Source organism: Arvicanthis niloticus, chromosome 4 (genome assembly GCF_011762505.2).
Source record: "Arvicanthis niloticus isolate mArvNil1 chromosome 4, mArvNil1.pat.X, whole genome shotgun sequence".
In the NCBI taxonomy this organism is placed as follows: Eukaryota; Metazoa; Chordata; class Mammalia; order Rodentia; family Muridae; genus Arvicanthis; species Arvicanthis niloticus.
The window spans coordinates 42298728-42322095 of NC_047661.1; the positions used below are offsets into that span (position 1 = coordinate 42298728).

Genomic DNA, 23368 nt, shown 5'->3' on the forward strand with positions numbered 1-23368 from the left:
GCATCTAATTTTATATCCTAGGCTGGCATTAAATTCATCCCCATTCCTGGCAATTTAGGCATGTACCATCCTATCTAGCCGTAACAACTACTCTTTTAAACTTACATTATCAATACATTTCATTGATTTGTGTGTGTATGTATGGGTACATGCATGCCACTGCCAGTGGGTAGAGATAAGAAAACAATCTGAGGGAGTTGGTTCTCTCTTTCTACCATGTCTGTTCCAGAGATTAAACTCAAGCCACAAAGCTTGGTAATAGGTGCCCTTTACACATGGGTCTGTCTAGTTGCCCCTCCCCCAAACTATCTTTAACACATTATATACATATATAGCTTCTAGTAGGGGTGGGAGAGATGGCTCAGCAGTTAAGAACACTTTTTTTTCTCTGCTTTTGCAGAGAACCTAGGTTCAGTTCCCAGTGCCCAGTGCTGGCTCGTAGTCACTGGAATTCCAATTCCAGGAAGTAAGATTTCCTGTTCTGACCTGTGTTCACCCCAGCACATGTGTGCATAATACACACATGCTGGCCAAACATGCATACACATAAAATAAATGTAAAGTTTAAAACTTTCTAGTAGGGGCTGGAGACGTAGTTCAAGCTCCAGGGAATCTGGCACCTCTGTGCAGGCACACACCCAGTTAAAATGTAAAATTAAAAAAAAAAAAAATCCTTCTAATGAGCAATATGCAAATGTCAAATGAAGATATCAATAGCTTTTATATTTTGGAGAAATTTATAACTAGTGTTGGTTCTTTGATTACAACCCTAAAAGATCCAAGCATGCCCTTATTTTATTTTTAAGGAGTTGCTGATGGTTCCAAATACCTGACGAGACTTTGGTCCAGTGGATGGTGGGTAGTGGATCTCCAACAGCCTCACAAGGAAGAAAGGCATCTGAGTTAGTTGGAACAGTAAAGCTTGCAGCCTTTCCTCCAAGTATTCTTGGTTTCTTCAATGTAGTCTTCGGTAGAGAGTTGTAGGGAAGGTGCTTGGAAGTTGGGTTTTGAGCAGGTTTCTTATCACCGGCGTTCTTTCCTGCATGCTCCTGTGCATTCCACTGTGAGGCATGAGTGCTGGCCTCTGGAAAGCTGAGGTGGGGTGACATGCTTATTGCTGGTCTTTTGCCCTTTTCAATGGTTTCTGAATGTGATTTGAGCTGAAGTTTGTTTTCTGGCCACGGAGAAGGCTTCCATTTAGAATTCTGTGGTTTATCTACTCTTGGTGCTGGCATAGGAGTGGAGGGTAACAGATTAGAGGAGGGAATGTCAGGGGTTCTAGTTATGATCTCAGGATTGGGGCTAGCCTCTGCTGAGGGTCGCTGCAGGTCTGTATTGTGCCTTGAAGATTCATATATGGGGACCATTCTATTTGATGTCATCTTGAGAACCGATGTGACCTCACTGTCTGTAACCACACCCTTAGTAAAAGCAGGAGGGGAAGGAGTGGGTACTGGGGGCGGCCCACTGCTGAGGAGGAGTGGTATGGCTGAGGCTCTTCTCGTTGTAGTAGTCTCCTGTGATTTGCTCAACAAAGTTGTTTCTGAAGCTGTTGTATTTCCCAAAGTCTGGGTGCACTCCTGGGACAGTTCAGTTATGCCGAGGAGAGAAGTTGCTGAGTGATAAGCAACTGTACTTACAACTTTACCAGCGTCTTGTAGTGAGGAATGACTGAAAGCCAAGGGAGTATCAGCTGTTGTTGGAGCTGAGTATGTGCTATAGCCAGAAATCTGCCTGGGGGTGGTGTTTGAGTTTTTCCTGTTCTTCTGAGGCCCCTTTATTTGATCTTTTGCTTCTTCGGCTCTTGCTTGTTGAGTTTCAGAGATAATGACAGATGCAATAGCAGCAGGAGTTGTCACTGTGGGGATTTCCACTGACAGGAAGAATGTATTAGATTTCTTGCTTATGGTGCTAGGAAGCACTGGGGAGGAGTTGGTGAAGGGCTGCTCCTTCCCTGTTGAGAGACTTCTGGTACCTTGTATTTCAGTGCCATTGTGCTGAATGGCAGCCATTGTTGCAGGCGGAGCTGGCATCAGACTTGCCAAGAGAGTTGTAGAATGTGAGGGGGAACCATGATCTGTGGGTAAAAGAGGAGCTATTTTGGGAAGCTTAGTGGCTGTGTTCTTTTGTGAACCAAATTGATACAGATTCTTGGACATCCCCTCCTTGTTATGGTTATTTACAAAGGTCTGATGCCAGGGAACTTTCCTTTTTGAGAATTTTGTGCTTGTTGCTTTTGTTGGTGTTGAGGATTTGCTGAGGTGACTGGAAAGTGGTGGTGTTACCACTGAATCTTTTCCAGCTTGCATGATCCTAGGCATGCTCAAGGGACCACTATTGTCTATAAGCGTTTTTTCCAGGGATACAGATGTTGGAGTAGAAGTCATACTTGCTTCAGTGGGAATCAAGTGGGTACTTTCACCTCTGAAATATTTTGTAGTGGTTGTTATTGTCTCAATATCTACATTTTGTTTGTCCTTAAATTGCAATGATAGTTTCTTGAACACAGTGGTAGATTCTTCTGCTATGACCCCAACATTGTTAGCTTTGGGGAGGGATGAACCTGGAACTGAGAGTGCTGTGGTGGCTACTGTGAGCCTCTCTGTAGAAGAACAGGTTCTGCACATCCTAGGGTACTCTGTGGCTGAAACATGACTCATATTTCTGTTAGCAGGTCCCTTGAATGCTGTCCTGTGTCTATGCCGACGAAGAACTGGGGTTCTATGTGGGCTTATAACTCGCCCTCTGCTCCAAATTGTCCTCTCTCTTCCCGAGTGCCTGGACAAGGGGAAGTTACCTGTATTGTTGTTTCTAGGAATTCTAAATAAAGAAGGGGCAGTGGTGTGTGTATATGAAGGGTGCTTGGAGAAGCTAGGATCTTTAGTACCATGAGAAAAGGTGTCACTACTGCTAGCTCTGCTGGCTCCTGTTATAGGTATCTGAGGTCCATAGCTTTCTGTTGGATTTGTTGACTGCAAGGCTGTATTGGCCTTGCTGGTGAAGCTACTGAGAATGTTGGTATAGCCATAGGTAGCCACGGTTCCCCCTGCTACGGGGTGTGTACTTTGGGGAGATGTTCTCCCTACCTCAGCAGAATCTTGAATTTCAGTGACGGATGGAAAGATGATGATTGGGTTTTGGTTTGTTGTATCTTCTACTTTGCTTGTTACAGGTGGGTTCATTCTCTTTGACACAGCGGTACTGTCAATAACATTAAATAACTTGAAATCAGGAAGGTGCTCAGATTGCAGTGTTTGTGGATTCACAGTTGAGGAGATTTCCGTGCCAGAAGCTATACTTGTTACAAAGCCATGATTCACTGGTCTAGAGTCAGCAGTTGGTGACCTTTCAGAAACACCTGAAGCCTTAGTTTTCAGAACCATGAATTCTTCATCTGGAGGAATCATGCCGGAGGCATCTCTTTCCTCGCCAGAGAGTTCCACAGGTGGAACAACCAGTGGCACTGGCCGTACTGTGGCATTTTCTTGCTTCCTTGGCACAGAATTCTTTTTTGCTTTTTCTAAAAGTGCTGCCCAGTGTTGGGGGTCAATTCTCCGAGCAGAGAGAGGGCGCTGCCTCCTATGCTCTCTGAATCTCCGGAGTGTGGAATCCCCACGCCGCCGATGTAGTAAGTCTCTATGCTTGTTCTTCTTACGTATACCAGAGACTTGTTTTCCAGCCTCTGTCCCTGTCAAAGCTGATGCAGGGAGTTTCAAAGATGGTGGCTGCTTAAGGAAAACAGTGGAATTGGGTTCTCCAAGTCCAGATCCATCTAGTTCCCTCTCATGCTCAACTGTCCTTTGGCCTTTCATTTGGACTGAAACTTGAAAAATGGAAAAATCAGCCCCTGATGGGTTGGCTGCTACACAGCGGTAATGACCTTGATCTTTTGGTGTAACCTGTAACATCCTTAAGGTCCCATTGTTAAGAATTTGCCTGTCTCTTGATGACTGAGAGAACACAGTGTTCCCTGGAAGAATCCAGCTAATAGAAGCATCTGGAATACCAGTGGAAGGACATGGAAGATCGATCGTCTCACCTGTAACCACTGTGTGCTGAACGCCATTTCCATGCTTGCTTTCTACATAGGGCTCTACCACAGTTATCCTGTATGTGAGAATATCTGCATCCTCATCATTGGTGCTGATACAATGGTAAAGACCTGTATCAAAGCTATCAGCCATCTGGAGTTCCAACTTCCCATTTTTGTCTACTAGGATTCGCCCATCCTCACTGACATAAGGGGCTCTCACTTTACTCCCATCAGCTAGAAGCCATTCCAAGTGAGGTGAAGGGTCACCTTTGCCTGGACAGTCCAGGGCAATAGTGCCGCCAGCCAAAACAGTATGTTCCAATTTGGTATTGTTCATCATCAGAATCATGGTCCATTTGAGTTTCACCAGTCTCATCTCTGCCTTTGGTAAAGTGATTTGAGCATCAGTGGAAAATTGGAGCTGTAATGTGTTAAGTGTGGTGGTGTTTCTGTTCAGCTGCAAGTAAATTTTTTCTTGTTGGAACCAAAAAGGATCTGCTCTGAAATCAGCCTCTATGTTGGTAAAAATGTCTTCAGGCCTAAGAGCCATCTGTTTGTATTTGGATGACAGCAGTGGAATCTCAGTCTGCTGGGGTTTCCTTTCTAGTATTAGAGGAGAGTCACTGTACAAAGCTAGAAGTTGCCACACTGGCTGGATGTGAATATAATCTACATTGCACATAAGATTTGTTGAAAATGACATATTTAGCATAATGTGATCATTTTCTTCAGTGAATGCAATTGGCAATGTCCTAGATGGCTTTTGGATACTACAGACCACATTGGCCTTATTTCCAGACAGGTCTGTCATGTTCAAAGACAAGGAGCCAAAAGGTTTTATGAAATCTTGAGGTGAAATGGCAGCAGATCCATTGTCTTCCTGAAGAGCCAGACTCTTTGACTTTAGTGATGGATCGATGGTTGGCTTTGTACATAGGAAAGCTCCAGCTGGTACCACAGCAATGGGGCTGCCTTTAGAGACCCTGGGGTTCATGCAAAGGGGACATTGCTGAGGACTGGAGGGGCTTCTGTCCTTCTTGCATTTTATTATACCTAGGAAAAAAATCATAACTTAATTATTTTCAAAAGTTGTGGTCTCTTTATAAATTAGAACATGAACACTTTAAAGAAGTATTTTCACTAGGACAGCAATTTTGAAAATTTAATATTTAATGACCGAGTTACTACATTTTATGCTTCTGAAATGATTTCTAAAAATACATTGCCCACACACATCATGCACAGGTGTGGGGGTTTTATCTGCCTTATTTACAACTGCATTTATTATTCCCAGAAAGTTCCTCATGCCAAGGTCTTAGGACAGTTGTAGACCTTCCTCTAACATAATTTAAAAGGTAAGCCTGCTTAGAAATCTCTAAGACCTGGGATACCAGTAAAAAAATCCAAGCATTTTTTTCCATTATCCAATAGAGCAGCTTATGTTCTAGCTTAGTAGAAAGAGGGATGGAAAAATGCAGACAGAAACAGGAGATAAAGATGTAGATAGAGCCAGCCAATAAGATGTAAGCATTGATAGTACGTGGAATGTAGTTGAGGAGGACAGCCAAAGCTTATTTATCGATGTCCTGTTAGATGAGGGGTTCTCAGTAGTGGAGAACCACGTTTAGTTGGGGAGGGGAGAGACTGTGTCCAGTAATGTCAGAGTTTGCAAATCATATACTACTAGTCACAAAGGTGCCCTGTTTGAGCACTGAGATGACATATACTTGGGCATTTTAAATAGTGCTCTGATGAACCTATTTTTTAAAAGCTGGTTATTCAATGCTAAACCATAGGTATAGAATTTTTCTCTGAACCAAAAACTACAGTCACATAGTCTGAGACTTCTGTGCTGTCCCATATTACATACTGGTTCCTATACCATTTGCCGAACATAGTAGTCAAGAGAAACACCAGATGTCTTAGATGTAATTCATGAGAACAGTATAACACAGGTGTGATTTCCTTGTAAAGGCCCAAGTGAGACACTCTAAACCCTTTAGGTGTGTTGAAACACACCTCTCATCTGAAGTCAACCATGGTCTGAAAATATGAACTGGAAAGTTCTCCAAACAAATCTAAGTTTGAAATTGCATGCAGTGCTGAGTAGACTGATGAAATCTCAGGTTGTCTCACTTGGTCCCACCCCAGCACAGGACACAATCATTCTTTCCAGTGAATGTACACAGAATTTGCTCCATGCCTAATAGCATCTAAATAGCAACCTCAAGCATCTCATAAACTCATCATATCATACTGTTTATGCTCAAGCAATCCCTCTTTTATTAATCATACCCTCAGAAACAAGAGTGCTGATGCAGGCAATTAGGTATGCTGGATAGAAGCTATGGGCATGGTTCCTTTCTAAAGAAACTTCTTGATTTAAGAAAAGAAAAAAACCCAACAACATGTTGCAAACACCTTCTGGAATTACAGGATTTATGGTGAGAATGTAGCTGTGAAATTAGGAAGAATGAAAAACTTGTGTTAATTTTGATAACGTACTTTAAACTTCAAAAGTTAGGGCCATGGTGTTCAGAGATAAACAGTATTGTTTGCTACTACTTATGGTTTTCTGCATCCACTGTAAGTCCTAGAAAGTATCCTTCACGGATGAGGAAACACTACTATACTTTTGTGTGCCACATAATATCACAGTCATTATTCAAAAAATTTGTTAAAAATAAAATCGTGCAGTGGAGGTTGGCCGAAAGAATGAAAAGCTTTGAACAACCACAAGGAACTTCTTCCAATGCCATCTGTCACTTACTGACAAGCTGTGTACGTTACCTGCTTGTCATTGCCCTGAGTCTGACCTCGTGAAGCAGAGAACATAGCCAACTTCTGGTCTAGTTAACCCTCATCATAGAATTATGCTCAAATCTTGGGGTGCTGATGGATGCTTGTGACTGGACCAGAGCTTTCAGATCTCATGCTTGCTCAGATGCAAATCCCACTGAGTCACTTCATCTGCCTCACACCAGTTTCCAGTCTCAAACAAGTGCTTTCCATCTCCCAGCCTGTCATTCTATGCCAAGCCAATGATGCGAGCTGTCTGTCTACCATGCCTAGTGCCATTGCCGATTACACACTTCTCAAGGGCTCAGCCTGATCGGCACTTATATCCAATTGGCCTGCCTACTTTACCTCTCCTGGTGCCCTCTGCTTTCCTTTTGCAACCTTCAGCGCTCACCATTGGAATATCTTGTTTGGATGCTTGCCTTCCCACAGGACAGTAAGCTCTGTTGGCTAATCTGTATGTCAGATCCCTGGCCAGGGGATGCCTAAGAAAGATGCAGCTCAGGAATGAAGGAAAGAAAGGAGGAGTGGGCAAAGATAAAAGGATGAAGGATAGAAGAAATATCAGGAAGGTAGGCAGCTGGCCAGACTTCAATCCTGTCACACGTATTTATTAACTTTGCTACTGGAGATGGTTTTATGAATACTACACTACGATTTGGCATTGTGAAGGTGTTATATACATAGATATACATAAGAGCTGAGCAGTAAGACTCAAGTTTTATATCTGAATGCATGCCGGGAAAAAATGGCAAAAGCCTATATTTATACAAAAGCAACACCTAAGAATCTAAGCATGAAAGACACAAGTACATATGGTAAATAACATTGGACTACAGCAAGCGTCAGAGAAACAGCCATATTATGCCTGTGAGAGGCTTTCCAATTGCTTAGGGTGTATGAAAAAATTTTAAGAATAAGAGTGAGTTGATTGATAACTCTTGTGAAATTATTAGTAAGCCAATACAAGCACAAGAGAACCTGTCATTTAGACATGACTGAAAGAATTTAGCCCTAACGGGTTCATCTGTATTTGATGTGTGTGTGTGCGTGCACACACACACATGCATAACTATATGGCAAATATGTACATTGTATATTGGCATATGATACATATACATACATTTTAATATATTTTCATATTCACATGTTTGAGATATATTAGAATCATGAACAACTAATGGATAGATGGTGAACTTATTTCTTTTTACCACCTAAACGGCTATATAATAACAGTTTAACAAAAAAATATTAAGTACATACTGTGTCCCAGATATACTGCAGAGGTTAGGGATAGATAAATCAGACATAGCAGAAGGCAGCGGGCATTTCATTCTATACATTAATTCTGTAAGTCTGGTATAATGTTCACTCAGGAAAGGAAGCACAGACAGCCTACAGGAGCGGTGAGGTCATGATTCTCATGCGGATGCACAGATGAGCGGTGTGAGTCCCTTGTGGTGGAAATGCTGAGCAGAGCTGCCATCCCAGAGCACATAAAGCACAGTAGGAAGGGAAGAGCTATAGGCAGAGGCAACAGCAGGTTCCGAGCTGAAACAGATGTAGTGTGTCAGGATCTGGAACACAGACTGCCTGCCTGATACGGGGAGGGGCCGAGTGGTTTAAGAGAGGCTGAGGACAGGCCTGGGCCATACTAGAGGACCTGACAGTTGGGCCAAGAACCATGGTCTTGATTCTGTAAGCCACAGATGAGCAAAGTTTTCACACAGAATGCCACGTAGTAAAGTTTCTCAGCCTCCCAGCTTCCCATTATCCCACTGTGGCACAAACTCAGCTGTGGACGGATACAGAGTCCATTGTCACTCATCATTCTGGGGACTTCGTATCCTGCATCTACATTATCTAGGACTTCCCGTTACAGATAAAGCTCTCCCAGCTGACTCCTCTTTCTAATTAGTACTAAGAAATAAACAAGACAGATACCTGAGTTTCCCTGTATCCACTCAGACAACCACTTTAAATGGCAGTCACAGGTCCATGGGTTTCCATGCAAATAGAGGCTTTCTAGGTTTAGCATATAGGAGAGCATTTCTTTTGGGAGGGAGGTCAGGAAGTTATCAGACAAGTACAGGTACTTAATGAAAGAGGTTTTAAATATCTGGAGATAGCTTAACGAGACAAATGTGTCTGGATGGAGCTTTGTGAGCCGGTTTCCTTCTAAATGTACCAAGCGGAGCAAGGTGAGTCCATAAAAAGCCGCAGGATTGATAAACTCAATGTCGTTGTGATCCATGTGCAACCGGGTCAAGCTCCGGAGTCCATAAAAAGTATCCTTCTGAATTACTTGAACTTTGTTATAGCTCATTTTTAAGACCTGTAAATAAAGACACGGACATGTTTGTTTTCTTAAAGGAACGTTTACAAAGAGAGAAAAGTTTATAAATGTAGAAATATGTTGAGATTAATTCTATGGAATGTGCATAACTTAATGACAACTCAATTCAAACAAGTTAGATGCCAATTAAATGTGACAATATTAGAGAAATCAGAACACACACACAAGCAGTTGTAAATATTAAGAACGTATCGCTAAAGGGACATAGAGATGTCATGGTTACTTTAAAAGTCTCTTTAGTCTTTAATTCTATATAAGCATAACCATCATGACCCGGATTGAATTCAGAACAGCTAAGTGGACTAAGGTGTACAGGGTGCAGTGAGACAGGATCTGTCACAAGGATAACTCTTGAGGCTGGGTGATAAGTGCACAGGAATGGTTTTATTGTTTATTGTTATTAGATTACAAAGTAATGTGGTGCACTGTGCAGTCTTTGTGCATGTGTTCACATTTTTCTCACTTGCTTCCCTCTCACGTCCTATGTGCCTTCACCCATAGCTGCTTCCCTTCCTTCTCCCAGATTGCTTTACTAATTTGATTACACTCCTCTGCCTACTTTTCTTTCTGTATGGTGAAAAGCATTAGGAATAATAATAATGATGATGATGATGATGATGATGATAATAATAATAATAATAATAATAATAATAATAATAAAGACTTAAAAGCCATTTAAATACATTTAAAATTTATGAGTCTGTCGATGGACTTCAATTTCCCCCACTTTAATATCTTTATTGAATTACAATTCACATGCAAAAAATTTTTGTTTTTAAATTTTAGTGGTTTTAGTTAGCAAACAAAACAAAGAGTTTTATTATGGTGTCTCCACACACACTGATCATACACTTTGCCTCCCATTAGTTTCTAGTGTCTCCCTCTCACTCCTGTTGGTTGTGATCCTTCCCTTAACTATCCCTGCTTGTATGTCAATATATTAACATATCTGGATTCCACCCATGAGAGAAGCCATGGTATGTGACTTTCCTTTCTATCATCTCATTTCATTTCCTCCTGCTTCTTCGTTAGGCCCCTTCTCAGAGCACAGCATGCTGGTTTTTAGAATATACACAGGGATTTAACTACATCTACTGCAACCATTTCATCTTACAAAATAGTCTTTTTCCCAAATGAAGACCAATCCACATCAATAAATTTTTAATTTTTCCCTTACTCTAAGCAATACCTTACTTTCAGTTTTCTAAGGATTCAAGAATTTTAAACATTTCATATAAATGTAACCATACAATATGTGGCGTTTTGTGCCTGGCTTCCATCACGTACGTAGCCAAATGTTTTCAAGATGTTAGCACACGTCACCCCTTCATTCTTTTCCGTTTCTACGTTGTATGCATGTTATGCGGTTTAATCCACTCCCCCGCTGGCACACATCTGGCCTGCTGTCTTTTTTCAGTAATATGAATTTAATTGATTCCAAATCGAAAGCCAAAAAAATTAAAAATTTTTCATGATGCTTTAGTATTCATCAAATCCCTTTCTGATTAGTTTCTAATCCTTTTTAATTAGTTCAAAACATACTATTTTTTTTTAAAAAAAGAAAAGAACAGGAAATGCTAATAAAAAATAACTTTGTACATATTTTTCTGATTTGACCTAAATTGTAATCTCTTCCAAAGAGGCTTTTCTGGATTGCCAACATCCCTAATAAATAAAAGCCAAACTGAGAACCTAGGACAGCATTTCCCTACATATACCTGGGAGTAAAACCTCAAACCCAGTGTTTCTCAGTCAGAAAAAAAACCTGGCTAAGACAATAACATAGGTAGAAAATTTCATGCGGGATACAGGAACAATTCCTTCTGAAGATATATGTCCCAAATGCTGTCTGATCTACCCAGATCAACACTATCACATTCAGACACTGCATGCTTTGCACCCTACGTTAAAATATCAGACATAACTCTGGTTTGATCTTTAAAGTCTCAGTAAACAGTGGGTATTATTGCTTTGATTGCTCTTCTGTGCTGCATGGAAATCATGATGAGTATTATGGGACACATGTACTTTATTGTGCTTATCATGAACAGCAGCATTCTTTACTTAGAGTTGAATAGTTACCATGTAGCGTAAGTCAGCTTCTCAAAACCGTCAAGGTTATAAGCAGAGAAAGGGCTCCCTGTGCAATCTCTTTAGTTCTCGTCTTTCTTATTGCTAGCCTTGTCTAATCCTTTATTTTCCCACTTAGGTGTGTGGTAACTCTTACAACATTTTCTTCATTTGTGGGAATATTTGTAATTTCAGTTTGAAGATGGTAGAGGATAAAAAAGTAAAGAAAACTGTAAATTTGTAATGCTTTAGAAAATGCTACCATGTTAAAGACTGTCCTTTATATGAAGGGGTCCCATTCTACTTCCAGACAAACAGGTAGAAATGGCCTTTTATGGATAAATTTTAAAGGTTTAATAATCCCTGAAAATTGATTTATTTTTCATTCCTTCTCCCCCTTTCCTTTCTTTCCCTCCCTCATCTCTTTTTTCCTTTCCCTTTCCTTTTTTCCCCCATCTCTTCCTTTTTTCCTTCCCTCCCTCCCTCCCTCCCTCCCTCCCTCCCTCCCTCCCTCCCTCCCTCCCTCCTTCCCTCCTTCCTTCCTTCCATTTTCTTTCCTTCTCTCTGATTCCCTCTGCATGCATGAGTAGGGACCAGATGTTGGATCTCTTCCTTGATGCTTTCCACATTAGTTTTTTAGTCACATTTTCTCACCGAATATGGAGTTCACTAATTGGATAGAGTGCCTGGCCACTGAGTCTCTGGGATTCTGATACAGGTGCTTCCCTGGGACTGGAATCGCATGTTGTGCTTTATATGTGGCTACTGGGGATCTAAGCTTAGGTCCTTGTATTTGTGCCCAGCATTTTCTTAATATTCAAATCTTCACACAAAATTGCATTACAATTGAAATCCTTCCTTGATGTCTGCTCCTAGTTTATAAAATGATTATAGAATGTATCCCAGGGGGATATGCAGCTTTGGGGTATACCCCACAGTTTCCCCTCTCTTCTAACCCTCTATCACCCTCTACCCCTCTCACCTGTAAGGACTGCAAGCCTGAGAAGGTCTTGTCGTTGATTCTGTGAATGCCATTACTATGCAGCATGAGTAACTCCAGTTTGCTCAGGCCAGAAAAGTCATTTTCTGTCAGTCTAGTGAGGCTGTTATACCTGAAAAAAAAAATCATTTTAGGCTTCAGATGAATCTGTCAATTCAAGTTCAAATGTCAAAGCAGAAACAAACAGAAATTTCTTTTTTTGTAACTGTGTTCCCAAGAGATTTTTTCAAATACTTGAAATGTTTAACTTGAAATATTAAAATGGGAAGTCCACTTCCCACCTAAGCCCTTGCAGCTTCATTATCACCCTCCCTCTTCTCAAAATTTTACACATGTCCAACCGTTCACTGAAGCCTACCATTTTCTCTTTGAGATCACTAAGACCATTCTCTATGGCACCATTGCCTCCCACTGGCAGGAGGAAATAACTAGTGGCTAAGAAGCCTGGGCACTGGAGTGCACATGGGTGTGATTCTGAGCTCAGGCCCAGATTACACTCTGGGTATAATCTGGAAACTTCCTGTGCTCCATTTTCCTGAGCTATAAAGTATAGGTAATAGAATTTAGTCCAATGGTGTTAAGAACACCAGCGTCTTAGTGAGGGTTATGATTGCTGTGATGAGACACCATGACCAACAGCAAGTTGGAGACAAAAGGATTTATTTGACTTATACTTCCACATCATTGTTCATGATTGTAGGCAGCTAGGGCAGGAACTCAAACAGGGCAGGAACCTGGAGGCAGGAGCGGATGCAGAGACGACGGAGGGATGCTGCTCACTGGCTTGCTCCTTATGATTTGCTCAGCCTGATCTTTTTTTTTTTTTTTTTTTTTTTTTTATAGAGCCCAGTATCACCAGCCAAGAAATGGTACCACCTACAATAGATTAGGTCCTGCCCTATCAATCACTGATTAAGAAAATGCTCCACAGGCTTGCCTATAATCTGATCTTATTCAGGCATTTTCTCAACTGAAGCTCAGCCTAAGGCCCCTCTCTCGTAGGGGGAACACAATGCCAGTCTTTATGGTTGTGGTTGGTGATCGTTTCCAAGGCACTGGGTATGCTGTTACAATCCTTGTTGCATTGCCTTCCCCATACCACCTCCTCCCAATGTGAATAATAGTGCTTGGTATTAGTACTGTAGGTGCTCACTAATGTCACATAGGTGATTGTATATCCCATTACTTATGCATTTATACGTATGAACAATTTTTCATAAACCTTCAAAACATTGCTTGGTATCATAACAATGATTGCTAACAGAAACCCTGTCTTTTCCAGTAAATATCTATTCAGAAGAAAGCTGCCCCACAATTACGAGGCTCCCAAACAACTAAGAGGGACTTCAAGTTCTAGTAAAAGACTACTGGGAAAAAATGTTTATTGTCTCCACAACATAAGGTTCTTATGAACCCATTTTAGAAGAAAACTGTTAAAAGTAATCATAGGTGTTTGGGGGACAAAGTACCAGGAAGATCAGTGGTCCCTCTCTGAGAAGGGGATCAGGCAAGGTCCACACACCCTAAATTTATTCGTTCCACATTGGCTGGGATGCCGTCTGGGATGGAGGTCAGGTACCGAAATGTACAGTGCACCTCTGTGGGCACATAGCAGGCACAGCGACGAGGACAGGCCTTGCTCCCAGGGGTGACCACCAGGCAGATGACAGTGAGGGAGCTCAACAAGCAGCTGACTTCCCTGCCTCTCATCTGCATCCTGAAAAGACACCACACCAGAGTTATATGGACAGTTCAAGCAAAGACCTAGGCACATCATACATAGCAACTCTGGGAATAATTGGGGATACTTTCTTTAAGAGTCATAATTGGTTAATTTAATTCACACCTTTTTGTGGCAAAATGAATCTTTTTAAAGTATTTAAGTAGTATTTAAGTATTTATACAATTATTCTCCTCCCCCAGCTTCTTCCAGATCCTCCCCAGCTTCCTATCCACTGAGCTTCATGTTCTTTCTCTTTGTCAAAACTAACAAATGAAAACAACAACAACATCAACAAAAAACAGTAAGAAAAAATGAAAAATAGCACACACAAAAAAAAAAAATCCATGGAGTCGATTGTGTATTGTCAACTACTATTGTGCAGGAGGCCTGCCCTGCAATGTGGTTGTTGTGCACAGGGTCACTCCACTGGAGAAAACTGGTATTCCCTCTCCCAGCAGACAGCAATTGCAAAGGGCTTTTTGGTTAGTGGTTAGTGGAACTTTGTGTCTAGGTCCCCTTTTCTGTGCTGGGACTCCCCGCAGGTTTGAACTTGAGCCTCCTGTCACAGTCTGTGGTTCAGTAAGCATACAAATTAGTGCGTTTCATCATGGCGCCTATGTTATTATGCTTTGATCTTATTAACTCCTCTCCTTCTTATGCTTTCCGTCATATACCCCTCCCATAGTTTGTTTCTGCTTTCTTATCACATGCATTCCTATATACACATGTACAGGTTAGAATAGCATGTAATTAAATAAAATTCTAAACACATATGTACACGTACAATTGTAATTCTAGGGTCTGCTTGTAAGAGAAGGACATGGTATTTCCTTTTGAGTCTATCTTATTTTGATAAGCCCCATTAATTTCCAGTTGCATCCATTTCCTGCAAATGTCATGATTTCACTTCTTTATGACCACGTGGAATTCTGTTGTACACATTTCCACATTTTCTTTATTCGTTCATATTTTGACGACTATGTAAGTTGGTTCCACATTCTTGTCTGTCATGAATAATGTAGCAATAAATGCTGCACAGACTTCTTTCTGTTACATACCCTGGACTGGTAGTTCTAGTTTCAAGATGATTTTTTTTTTTTTTTTGAAATTCCATAAGAACTGCAAAAAATTCACACATACCCCCAATTATCCAATAAATGACTAAATGGACTAGTGAACTGGAAGAAAGACATGAACGATTGTTCAGGGCATTCAAATTGACATTTCTTTGAGATTCTATCTCATTCCATTCAGAATGCACATCATCAAAAAGATAAATGCTAGTGAAATCTGGAGAGAGAAGAATCCTTATCCCCTGGGGTGTAAACTGGCATAGGCACCACAGAAAATGGACTCTTTATAGACCAGTGTGAGCCAACCTCCCATTGGACTTTATCACTAAATAGGTTTATTATTGTGAACATGTCTTTATATCTTCTCATTTCCTAATGAAAGGCAGGATTCCCTACTGTTAGAGACCATAATAATGATATTGGGACAATTAAGGCTCTTGTTTCCACAGGAGCCTTCTAGATTTTTTATACATTTTTATGCTTTTAGAAACATAAAAATAGCATATGTGCAATTTAGAAGACTCTGCAACAGTAAATAGATAAAAAAGTTAAATAGATACACATATATATGTATGTATGTATTGTTCACATATGCATTTGTGTACGTACTTTATATGATCAATTTTTGTAACATTGTATTATTTAATATATGTTTTATTTATTTGAGTTAACCTTCCAAAACACTTTTTACAGCTGTAATAACCCACTAAAAAAAAGAGGTTAAATTTCTTTCTAACATGTTTTTAAGTCCTTGCCAAAAAAGACACATTGGCCTTTTCAGAGCCAACTAATGACCAAGAGGACAGTAAACTGACCAGCTGGGAGGGCCGAGTCTCTGGCCAGCACAATAGCAGCTACTCTGACTTTGCAGGCATAACACTGTCTGCTCTTTTTCTGCTTGGAAACACCCCTCTGCACGGATGGGGAGCATGGCCAAGGAAGTATTCTGCTTCGCTTGTTAGAAAATTTCTTTAACCCTCACTTGGCGACAGCTCAGTGATCCTTCCCAACCTGGAACTGTTAAGAATGCATTTAACCCTAATCAAGGCTTATTAATGGTTACTTCTATGCCTATGCCGTCACTCTTAGATCACAGAATAATTTTGAATACTCTCTGCATGATGGAAAAAAAAAAAAAAAAAGCAGGTGAGCTCGCTTGCTGTCATCAAACGAACAAAGACTGGGAAACAGACGTGACTGTTTGCACCCTAAGAGTCACGAGAGAACAGAGCCTTAAATAAATATCACATGAATTCCCGTACATTTAAGCCTCAAACTGTATTTAACAAAAGAGTTGGCAATACCTGGGCTCTTCTGTCTTGGTCTTGAATCCTCTTGTAACATAAGCAGAGACTGGAAATCTTCCGAGGAGTCTTCACCCGAGTGAAGGAAAGTTCTTTGCTTCCAAAGGGAGCAAAAGGCTTAGTCTTTTCTAACTTATAACTGGGGGACTGACGCTTCAGAGACCTGGAGGCCCTTCTGTTTTTTTAATGCTATCATCCATTTCTAAAGTGCGGCTGCTGCTGCTGGCGATTCTGTAATGCTCTTCCTCCTCCCTCAATAGTATAGGTTAGTTAGTGCTCCTTAAAGTCACCTAAACTTACAAGTACTAATCAATCACTTCTTCTTTCCGAAGTCCCAGGGTTTCTCCTCAAATTGCTTGGTTTGCACAAACGCCTCATCAGTGTCTATGAAAGGGTCCCAGGCTACACATAATCCTTCCCGCGCCTTTTGCCTGGCCTCAGTCACTGAAGTGATCCTCTGATCGCTGCTTTTGTCCCCACTCCCCTCCAGCACTTTCCTTTCCCTGGATCCTTCTGCCCATCCCACCCTCTGTCTCGCCCTGAACCCCAGCTCCCGCATCTAACCAGACTCTCTGAGTCCCGTCACTATCCATGCAGGACTAGCAGCAGCTCACCTCTGCCTTGGGCCAATGGAATTGCACCGCCTTTGGGGTCTGCTCAGCCTCCAGGGGTCTTCGCTCCGGAGGAGGGCGGAGCAGGTGACGTAGCAATAGCCTCTGCTTCTGGGAATGGGCGGGCCATCTACCCGGGACCACCAGCGCCAACCCAGGCTTGCCTGCGCGTTTGCTCCGCCCTGGTTGGGAAGCCCTGGGCTTTTCCTGCCTGGTGGCTGGATCTGTGTCTCGAACTGGCTCTGGGGCTGCAAGTTCTTTCTTTTCGTGACCTCTTCCATCTTCTAACAGGGAAAGGGGGGAACCTAGACATAAAAGTAGGGAGGTACTATTAGGGGGAGAAAAAACGTTGAGCTTGGGTAGGTGAGTGAGTGGATGCCCAGGAGAAGATAAAGGTGTGTGTGCTGGGGGCGGGGCGAAGGGGGCTGGTAGTGGTAGGAAATATGCTGACAGCGTGTGATATACTTGAATAAAAATGACATGAATCCCTACAGTCTACACAATGAATATATGCCAATAATGATAACAACAGCAATAACATTCGAAGACGTTTTAATCATCGTTGTTTGTTCTGGGTTTGTGGCTCCCCTTACTTCAGCTTGCAAGTTGAGACAGCAGTGAAGGGAGGTGTCTGAGGTTCGAATGTACTCTTCCGCCCCAGGGGAGGCACCTATCGTCTTCCTCTTTATTGGGTATATATGTTTGAAGTGTACAATATGAAATTATAAGCTACATGAAGATGAAACAAACGTATCTATCACTTTATTCTCTCTGTAAATGTGTTAGTAAGATACACTCTTTTCCTGAGTATTTTAAATTATTAAATACGGTCCTCATATTATACATTAAATCTCAGGATTGTTTCACTCTGTAATTGTTGCTTTGTGTCCTCTAATCTACAAGTATCCTTCCATTCCCAATTGCATAACCCACCTTTGTCTATATTCTGTATATTTGACTATTTAGGGAACAAAACCCAATAATGAGAACATACGATACTTTTTCAGCATGTGACTTAGTTCATTTGCCATATTTTTTACGTTTTTTCCCTCATTGTGTTGAGGGTCATGACATCCTTTTGTAAGGTTGGATATTATTCTGATACACACAACAGATATACACAGGGGGAAGAGGGAGGGAGGGAGAAAGAGAGAAGGGGGAGGGAGGGAGAGACCCTGGGTTTTTTTTTTTGTTTGTTTGTTTGTTTGTTTTTTGAAACGATGGGTCTTGCTACATTGTTGAAGTTAGTAATGAGTTCATGGGCTTGTTGGATCCTCCTCTCAGCCTCCTCAGGCCCCACTGCCAGGGTGAGAAACCTATCTTCTGAAAGATAGTATCAGAGAACTAGATAGAAATTCTGCTGTAGATTTCCTTCTCCTTTTCCCACCCCTACCCACACCATCCAGGGTCAATGCGGCCTTCAGAGGTGCCCCCAGACAATTTGAAGGCATTTGATAGCTCCTGTTCTTCTAGCGGGCTTCCACTATTTGAGGAATGTGACTAACATAACTGTTTCATCTCTGAAGTTGCAGCTCACATGAGCCTTTGATGAGAATTTCAGATGAATGTTTTGGGGCAGATATTCTGAAGATGTGGTCTTAGAATAAGTAACAAGTTCTGAAGCTCCACCTCTCAGGCCCACCATACGGAACATTCTAGGGCAGGGGACTAGGGATCTTTGTGTTAACAAATTTTCTAAAGTTTTTAACTGATGAATTATGAAAATAATTTATAACAACAGATGATGTTTATGGAAGATATACTTTGTAACAAATAACATAAGCTTTTAAAAAAGTCAGTTTATTTCTGTTTTATAATAGCATCCATGAGCATACAAGGAACACCTTCATACTGCTCTCACTTTATGTATGTGTGAAGAAAAATCACTCATCTCAGGCAATGCATCTTGTAAGTACAAATGCTACAGTTGATTCAAACCCAAGCAAATGGGCTCCACAGAATGAATGAGCTGCCAAAGCTGAGGCTGCCTTGCTTGGGTAAAGATCAGTAATGTTCCATATCCAAGTGATTTCTAGTTAGTAACAGGTAAGTCAACTATCAAGGTAGAATTAAAGAGTCAGCAAGTCAGGGTTAGAATTAACCCTGGAGACATGTGTGGCATGAGCAAGGTCCTTAGCACTGCAGAGACAGCCATATTCTTAAGAGTTCACACGTGATGTTCAAATGTGGACACTTGCCTTGGAAATATGGCATCTACTATGTTCTTGGCAGCCGCAGTTGGTCATTCTTCCAAACCTACTTCTAGACTAACATCATAGCTCTGTGTTCGCTAGGTTATTTCTAACCAAGGTCGGGCTTCCAGACCTCAACTCCAGCAAACCACAGAGAGACGATTGCAGTGTGTTAAAGTACTTATTTTCCCAGGCTCATTACTCAGGATTATTTTATTTCTAGTTGGTTCAAATATTCCTTTCCCACCTCTTATATAGCCTATAAGAACTATTAGAAAGCCAAAGCATATTTTATATCTATTCTAGTTCAGTTTCTCCTATTTAATTATGTCAATAAATTACATTTACATTAGATTATATATATATATATGTATATGTATATACATATATATATCAAAGGCTTTTTAGAAGAGTTAATTAGACATATTCTGATAAAATAGGCATTAAAACTATGCCTATTTTGGGGTTAAATTGCTTAGGATGTCAGAACACATACGGAATTACTTTAAAAATTGAAAGGCCATGCTCTTAAGCCTTGTACTTCCCAGCCTCCACAAGCTTGTTGACATTTCTACCATAATATTAAGAGTCTATAGCATGTCAAAGGTTAATAGCATCATCATTCTCTTTTGGTCACATACTTAACAACACAATCTGTGTTTTAAGATTATTAACAACTCAGTCTCATGTCTCAATGCAGCTTAATGGTTACACTCAGTATGTGAAGTCCAAGGACAGTAACTGTGTTGTGTAGGAAGGTGGTGAAGTTGAGTGTCTGATTTGCCAAAGTCTCAGGGCTGCACAGGGGCAACTGGAATTAATATGAATTCTCAAACCTCAGTTTCCTGGACTGTGGTCTTTTACCAATATGTCAGGATATTTTATCACCTTGACTACTTCTTCCAATGGTTCACTTAATACTTTTCTTCCAATAATCCACCATTAAAAGGAGATGCTTAAATCACAACCGAAACAGCATTGGCAAATTCCCAGCTCAATATTATACATACAAAAAGTATGTGTCTTCTTCTGCTTTTAAATCACTCCATAGAATTTGTTTTGCTTGTCATCTGTCTGACACTGACATTATTTACAATCCTTTATGGTATTTGATGTGCCAATTATACCATCTTATAGTTTAATCCCTCGATAAAAGTATTTTATCCCAAGCCCAAGCAGTTAAAAAAAAATACAAGAAACAAAACCTCTTGACAATCATGACAATGTATGGATCTAAAGACATGCATTCATGAAAACAGATAAACAGATGCCCAGATTCTTACATGTCTTCTAATTAGGCACAATCATTACTATGTCTAAGTTGTAATTTTCATATTAATTGGAATGAATAATCAATATACACGTGAAAATGAGACAGAAAGAATAACTAGTGTGAGTCCTGTTCAGATACAATTGACTCACAACCAACACAACTGTCAAACCACAGGCCTTTAGTCACCTATATGTCAATATAATAATAGCATTATAGGTGTTCTAGTTAGGTTTTTCTGTTGTAATTAAATGCTAAATAAACTTGTGAAAGACACAATAAAAAAAGGTTCCAAGGACCACTTGTGGTCACAATAAAGTTACAGTTGTTTCCTACATCTGTCATTAGTAGCAGTAGTTTTAATTAATAGTCACAGAATGATATGGGGAAAATGCAATGCTTTCAGAGTAGGCCTCAGCAGCCACATTTTTTAAAATTAATTTTATTTTTTTACTTATTCACTTTGCAACTCGCTCACTGCCCTCTCCCAGTCACTCCTGCTCCAAAATCTTCCCCCTCTTCTTCTCCTAGCAGTTAAGGGCCTCCCTGGATATCCCCCTCACTCCCACCTCGGCACTTCAAGTCTCTGCAAGGCTAGAAGCTAGGCACTTCCTCTTCCACTGAGGCCAGACAAGGCAGCTCAGTCAGAACATATCCTGCATACAGGCAACAGCTTTTGGGATAGGCCCTGGTCCAGTTGTTCAGGACCCGTATGAAGGCCAAGCCACACATCTCTTGTATATGAGTTGGAAGGCCTAGGTACAGCCCCTGTATGTTCTTTGGTTGGTGGGTCAGACTCTGAGAGCCCCAAGGATTCAGGTTAGGTGACTATGTTGGTCTTTCTGTGGTGTTCCTATCTCCTTCAGGGGCCCACAATCCTTCCTTCTTTTCTTCCATAATAGTCCCCCAAGTTCCCTCAACTGTTTGTCTGTGGGTGTCTGTATCTGTCTGCGTCAGCTCAGCAGCCATTCTTGCAATAGGCCATATAGTGAGCATGTAAGGAAGGCTTGGTGGGTCATATGATCACTGTCACAAGTAAGCAACTCTGCATTTACAGGAAACATAGACAGTAGGCAAAGACAAGTGAGTAAGCAAGAATATATTCTAATACAACTGTTTCTAGCCACTTAAAATCGAACTTCTTTTTTTAATGTGTTACACATTAAAATAATATTTCACATATATTATTACACAATAATATTACACATTAAAATAATTATTCTTTTGATTTTATACTTAATTAAAAATTAGAAACCCTTCTTATCTAATTCATCATAAGAATTTGTAGTGAACTGGCTATCACAGTAGCTTGCCTTCCCCTGCCTTAGCGACAACATTGCCCTGTGTCTTTAGTCATAGTGACAAATCTGGGGTCTAGCATATTGTCTTAAATTTAGATATTGATAGATTGCATTACATATGAAAAGGAGTTAGTGAGCTTTCCTTCACCTCAAAGTTGAGGTCTAAACAGCCAAATGTACTTTAAAAACGTCATGTTCAAGACTCAAAAGTCACATTCTGGATGAATCATGAGCATTTCATAATTTGCAATTTCTTTGTGCAGTGTTCCAAGAGAATCCTGCCAAGGAGAAGCCCATCCCCCAGCAAAAGCTCCACGCTGACATTCTGTCATAAGAATGATTAAAATGCTGCTGTCCACATAAAAAAGAACTATATAGCCTTGTCATTCTCTGTTTAGCACAGAAACATTTAGTTCTGGCCATTGTAAGATGATTCAATCCAATTTCAGTGCTCTGGAAGTATAAATCATTTTGCATCAAAAAAAAATGCAGATCCTAAATGATAAACATGTGGTTGAATGAGACCCAACCTTATGGATATGAAAACATGACTTGGGAAGGATGAAGTCACTGAGACTGATCAAGATAAGAACAGATAAAAGTTATTCATTTCAAATTAAATTGATGAATGTTAGGGAACATTATCCAAAATCAGAATAGAAGCATAGGACTTATTAACTATTTTGAGTAGGTATTTGTTTCTTTGAAATCTCCCAACACTTAAATTCCCAAGCATATGACATTTGATGTTTCTCTTGCCATATTTTTCAGCTTAGCCTGATGTATGAACATCATGACTGCAAATCCTAACCACTGAGATCTTCCAAATCAAGTAGACTCAGTCAAAGAAACCCCAGGCTTGGGGGCTGAAATAATCGAAAACTCTGGTGTTGGAAGAATCACATAAATCAACTTTTTCTACCATATACTAATTACAGGAAGTAGAAAGGTGGGAATCCATAGGCATGCTGTACAAACACACAGCTCTTACCTCAAAGTTGATAAGAGTTCATTTATTTTGGGGACATATATGAGTGAAAATGACTCAGGAACACAGATTCAGGTCACCCCAAATTCCATGTTCCAACATAGCTGCACTTTTATGAAACTTTTATAGTCACAGAACAAAGAAGATTATAAATCACCACTTTTCAAATACTTGGGTGTCCCTCAGGTAGATGGAATGCTTAGCATGGAGCAGAGTGAGTACAAAATTATACATTATTTCAAAGCTTATTATGATTATAAAATGTGCACCATATGTCTTGGTTACAGGTGGCGTGAAACATTGAAATGCAAGGTACACGTGGCATTTCTTAGAAAAGTCGTTCCAGGATTCATGCCCTTCATGGCTTAGGATTTCCTAATGGGGCAACAAGGAATGAAGAAACAATGAACACTAATACAGGGAAAACTAGGATCAGATGGGCTCTGACCTCTGATGGAGACACATCAGCAGCAGTTCAGAAACTCAGCTTATTTACTGTATCAGCAAACCAGGAAGAGATGGGTTAACTAATCTCAGTCATTTCATAAATGTTCATTCATGCGGGGTGTATACCTGCTCTCCATACCCACACCTATCTATTTCTGTTTCATTAATAATGAGCTTGAACCTCGAGGTGGTCACCGTCAG

General features: G+C 40.6%; 1 protein-coding gene across 4 annotated transcripts in view; it reads right to left on the reverse strand.

Moving 5' to 3' along the window:
- The window catches only part of Igsf10 (immunoglobulin superfamily member 10), a 28926-nt gene extending 11800 nt beyond the window's left edge, over positions 1-17126 (reverse strand). The window contains exons 1-6 of one of the 4 annotated variants that reach the window (XM_034500458.2): positions 16973-17126; positions 16359-16455; positions 13781-13975; positions 12241-12370; positions 8777-9167; positions 830-5086 (exon numbers count right to left, since the gene is read on the reverse strand). In XM_034500458.2, coding sequence (XP_034356349.1) covers positions 830-5086; positions 8777-9167; positions 12241-12370; positions 13781-13974 — 4972 coding nt within the window. In that variant the 5' untranslated portion in view covers position 13975; positions 16359-16455; positions 16973-17126. Of the gene's footprint in view, positions 1-829; positions 5087-8776; positions 9168-12240; positions 12371-13727; positions 13976-16358; positions 16924-16972 lie in introns of those variants that run through there. The other 3 variants (XM_034500459.2, XM_076932418.1, XM_076932419.1) reach the window with 3 other exon arrangements.
- Positions 17127-23368: the final 6242 nt, after the last annotated feature.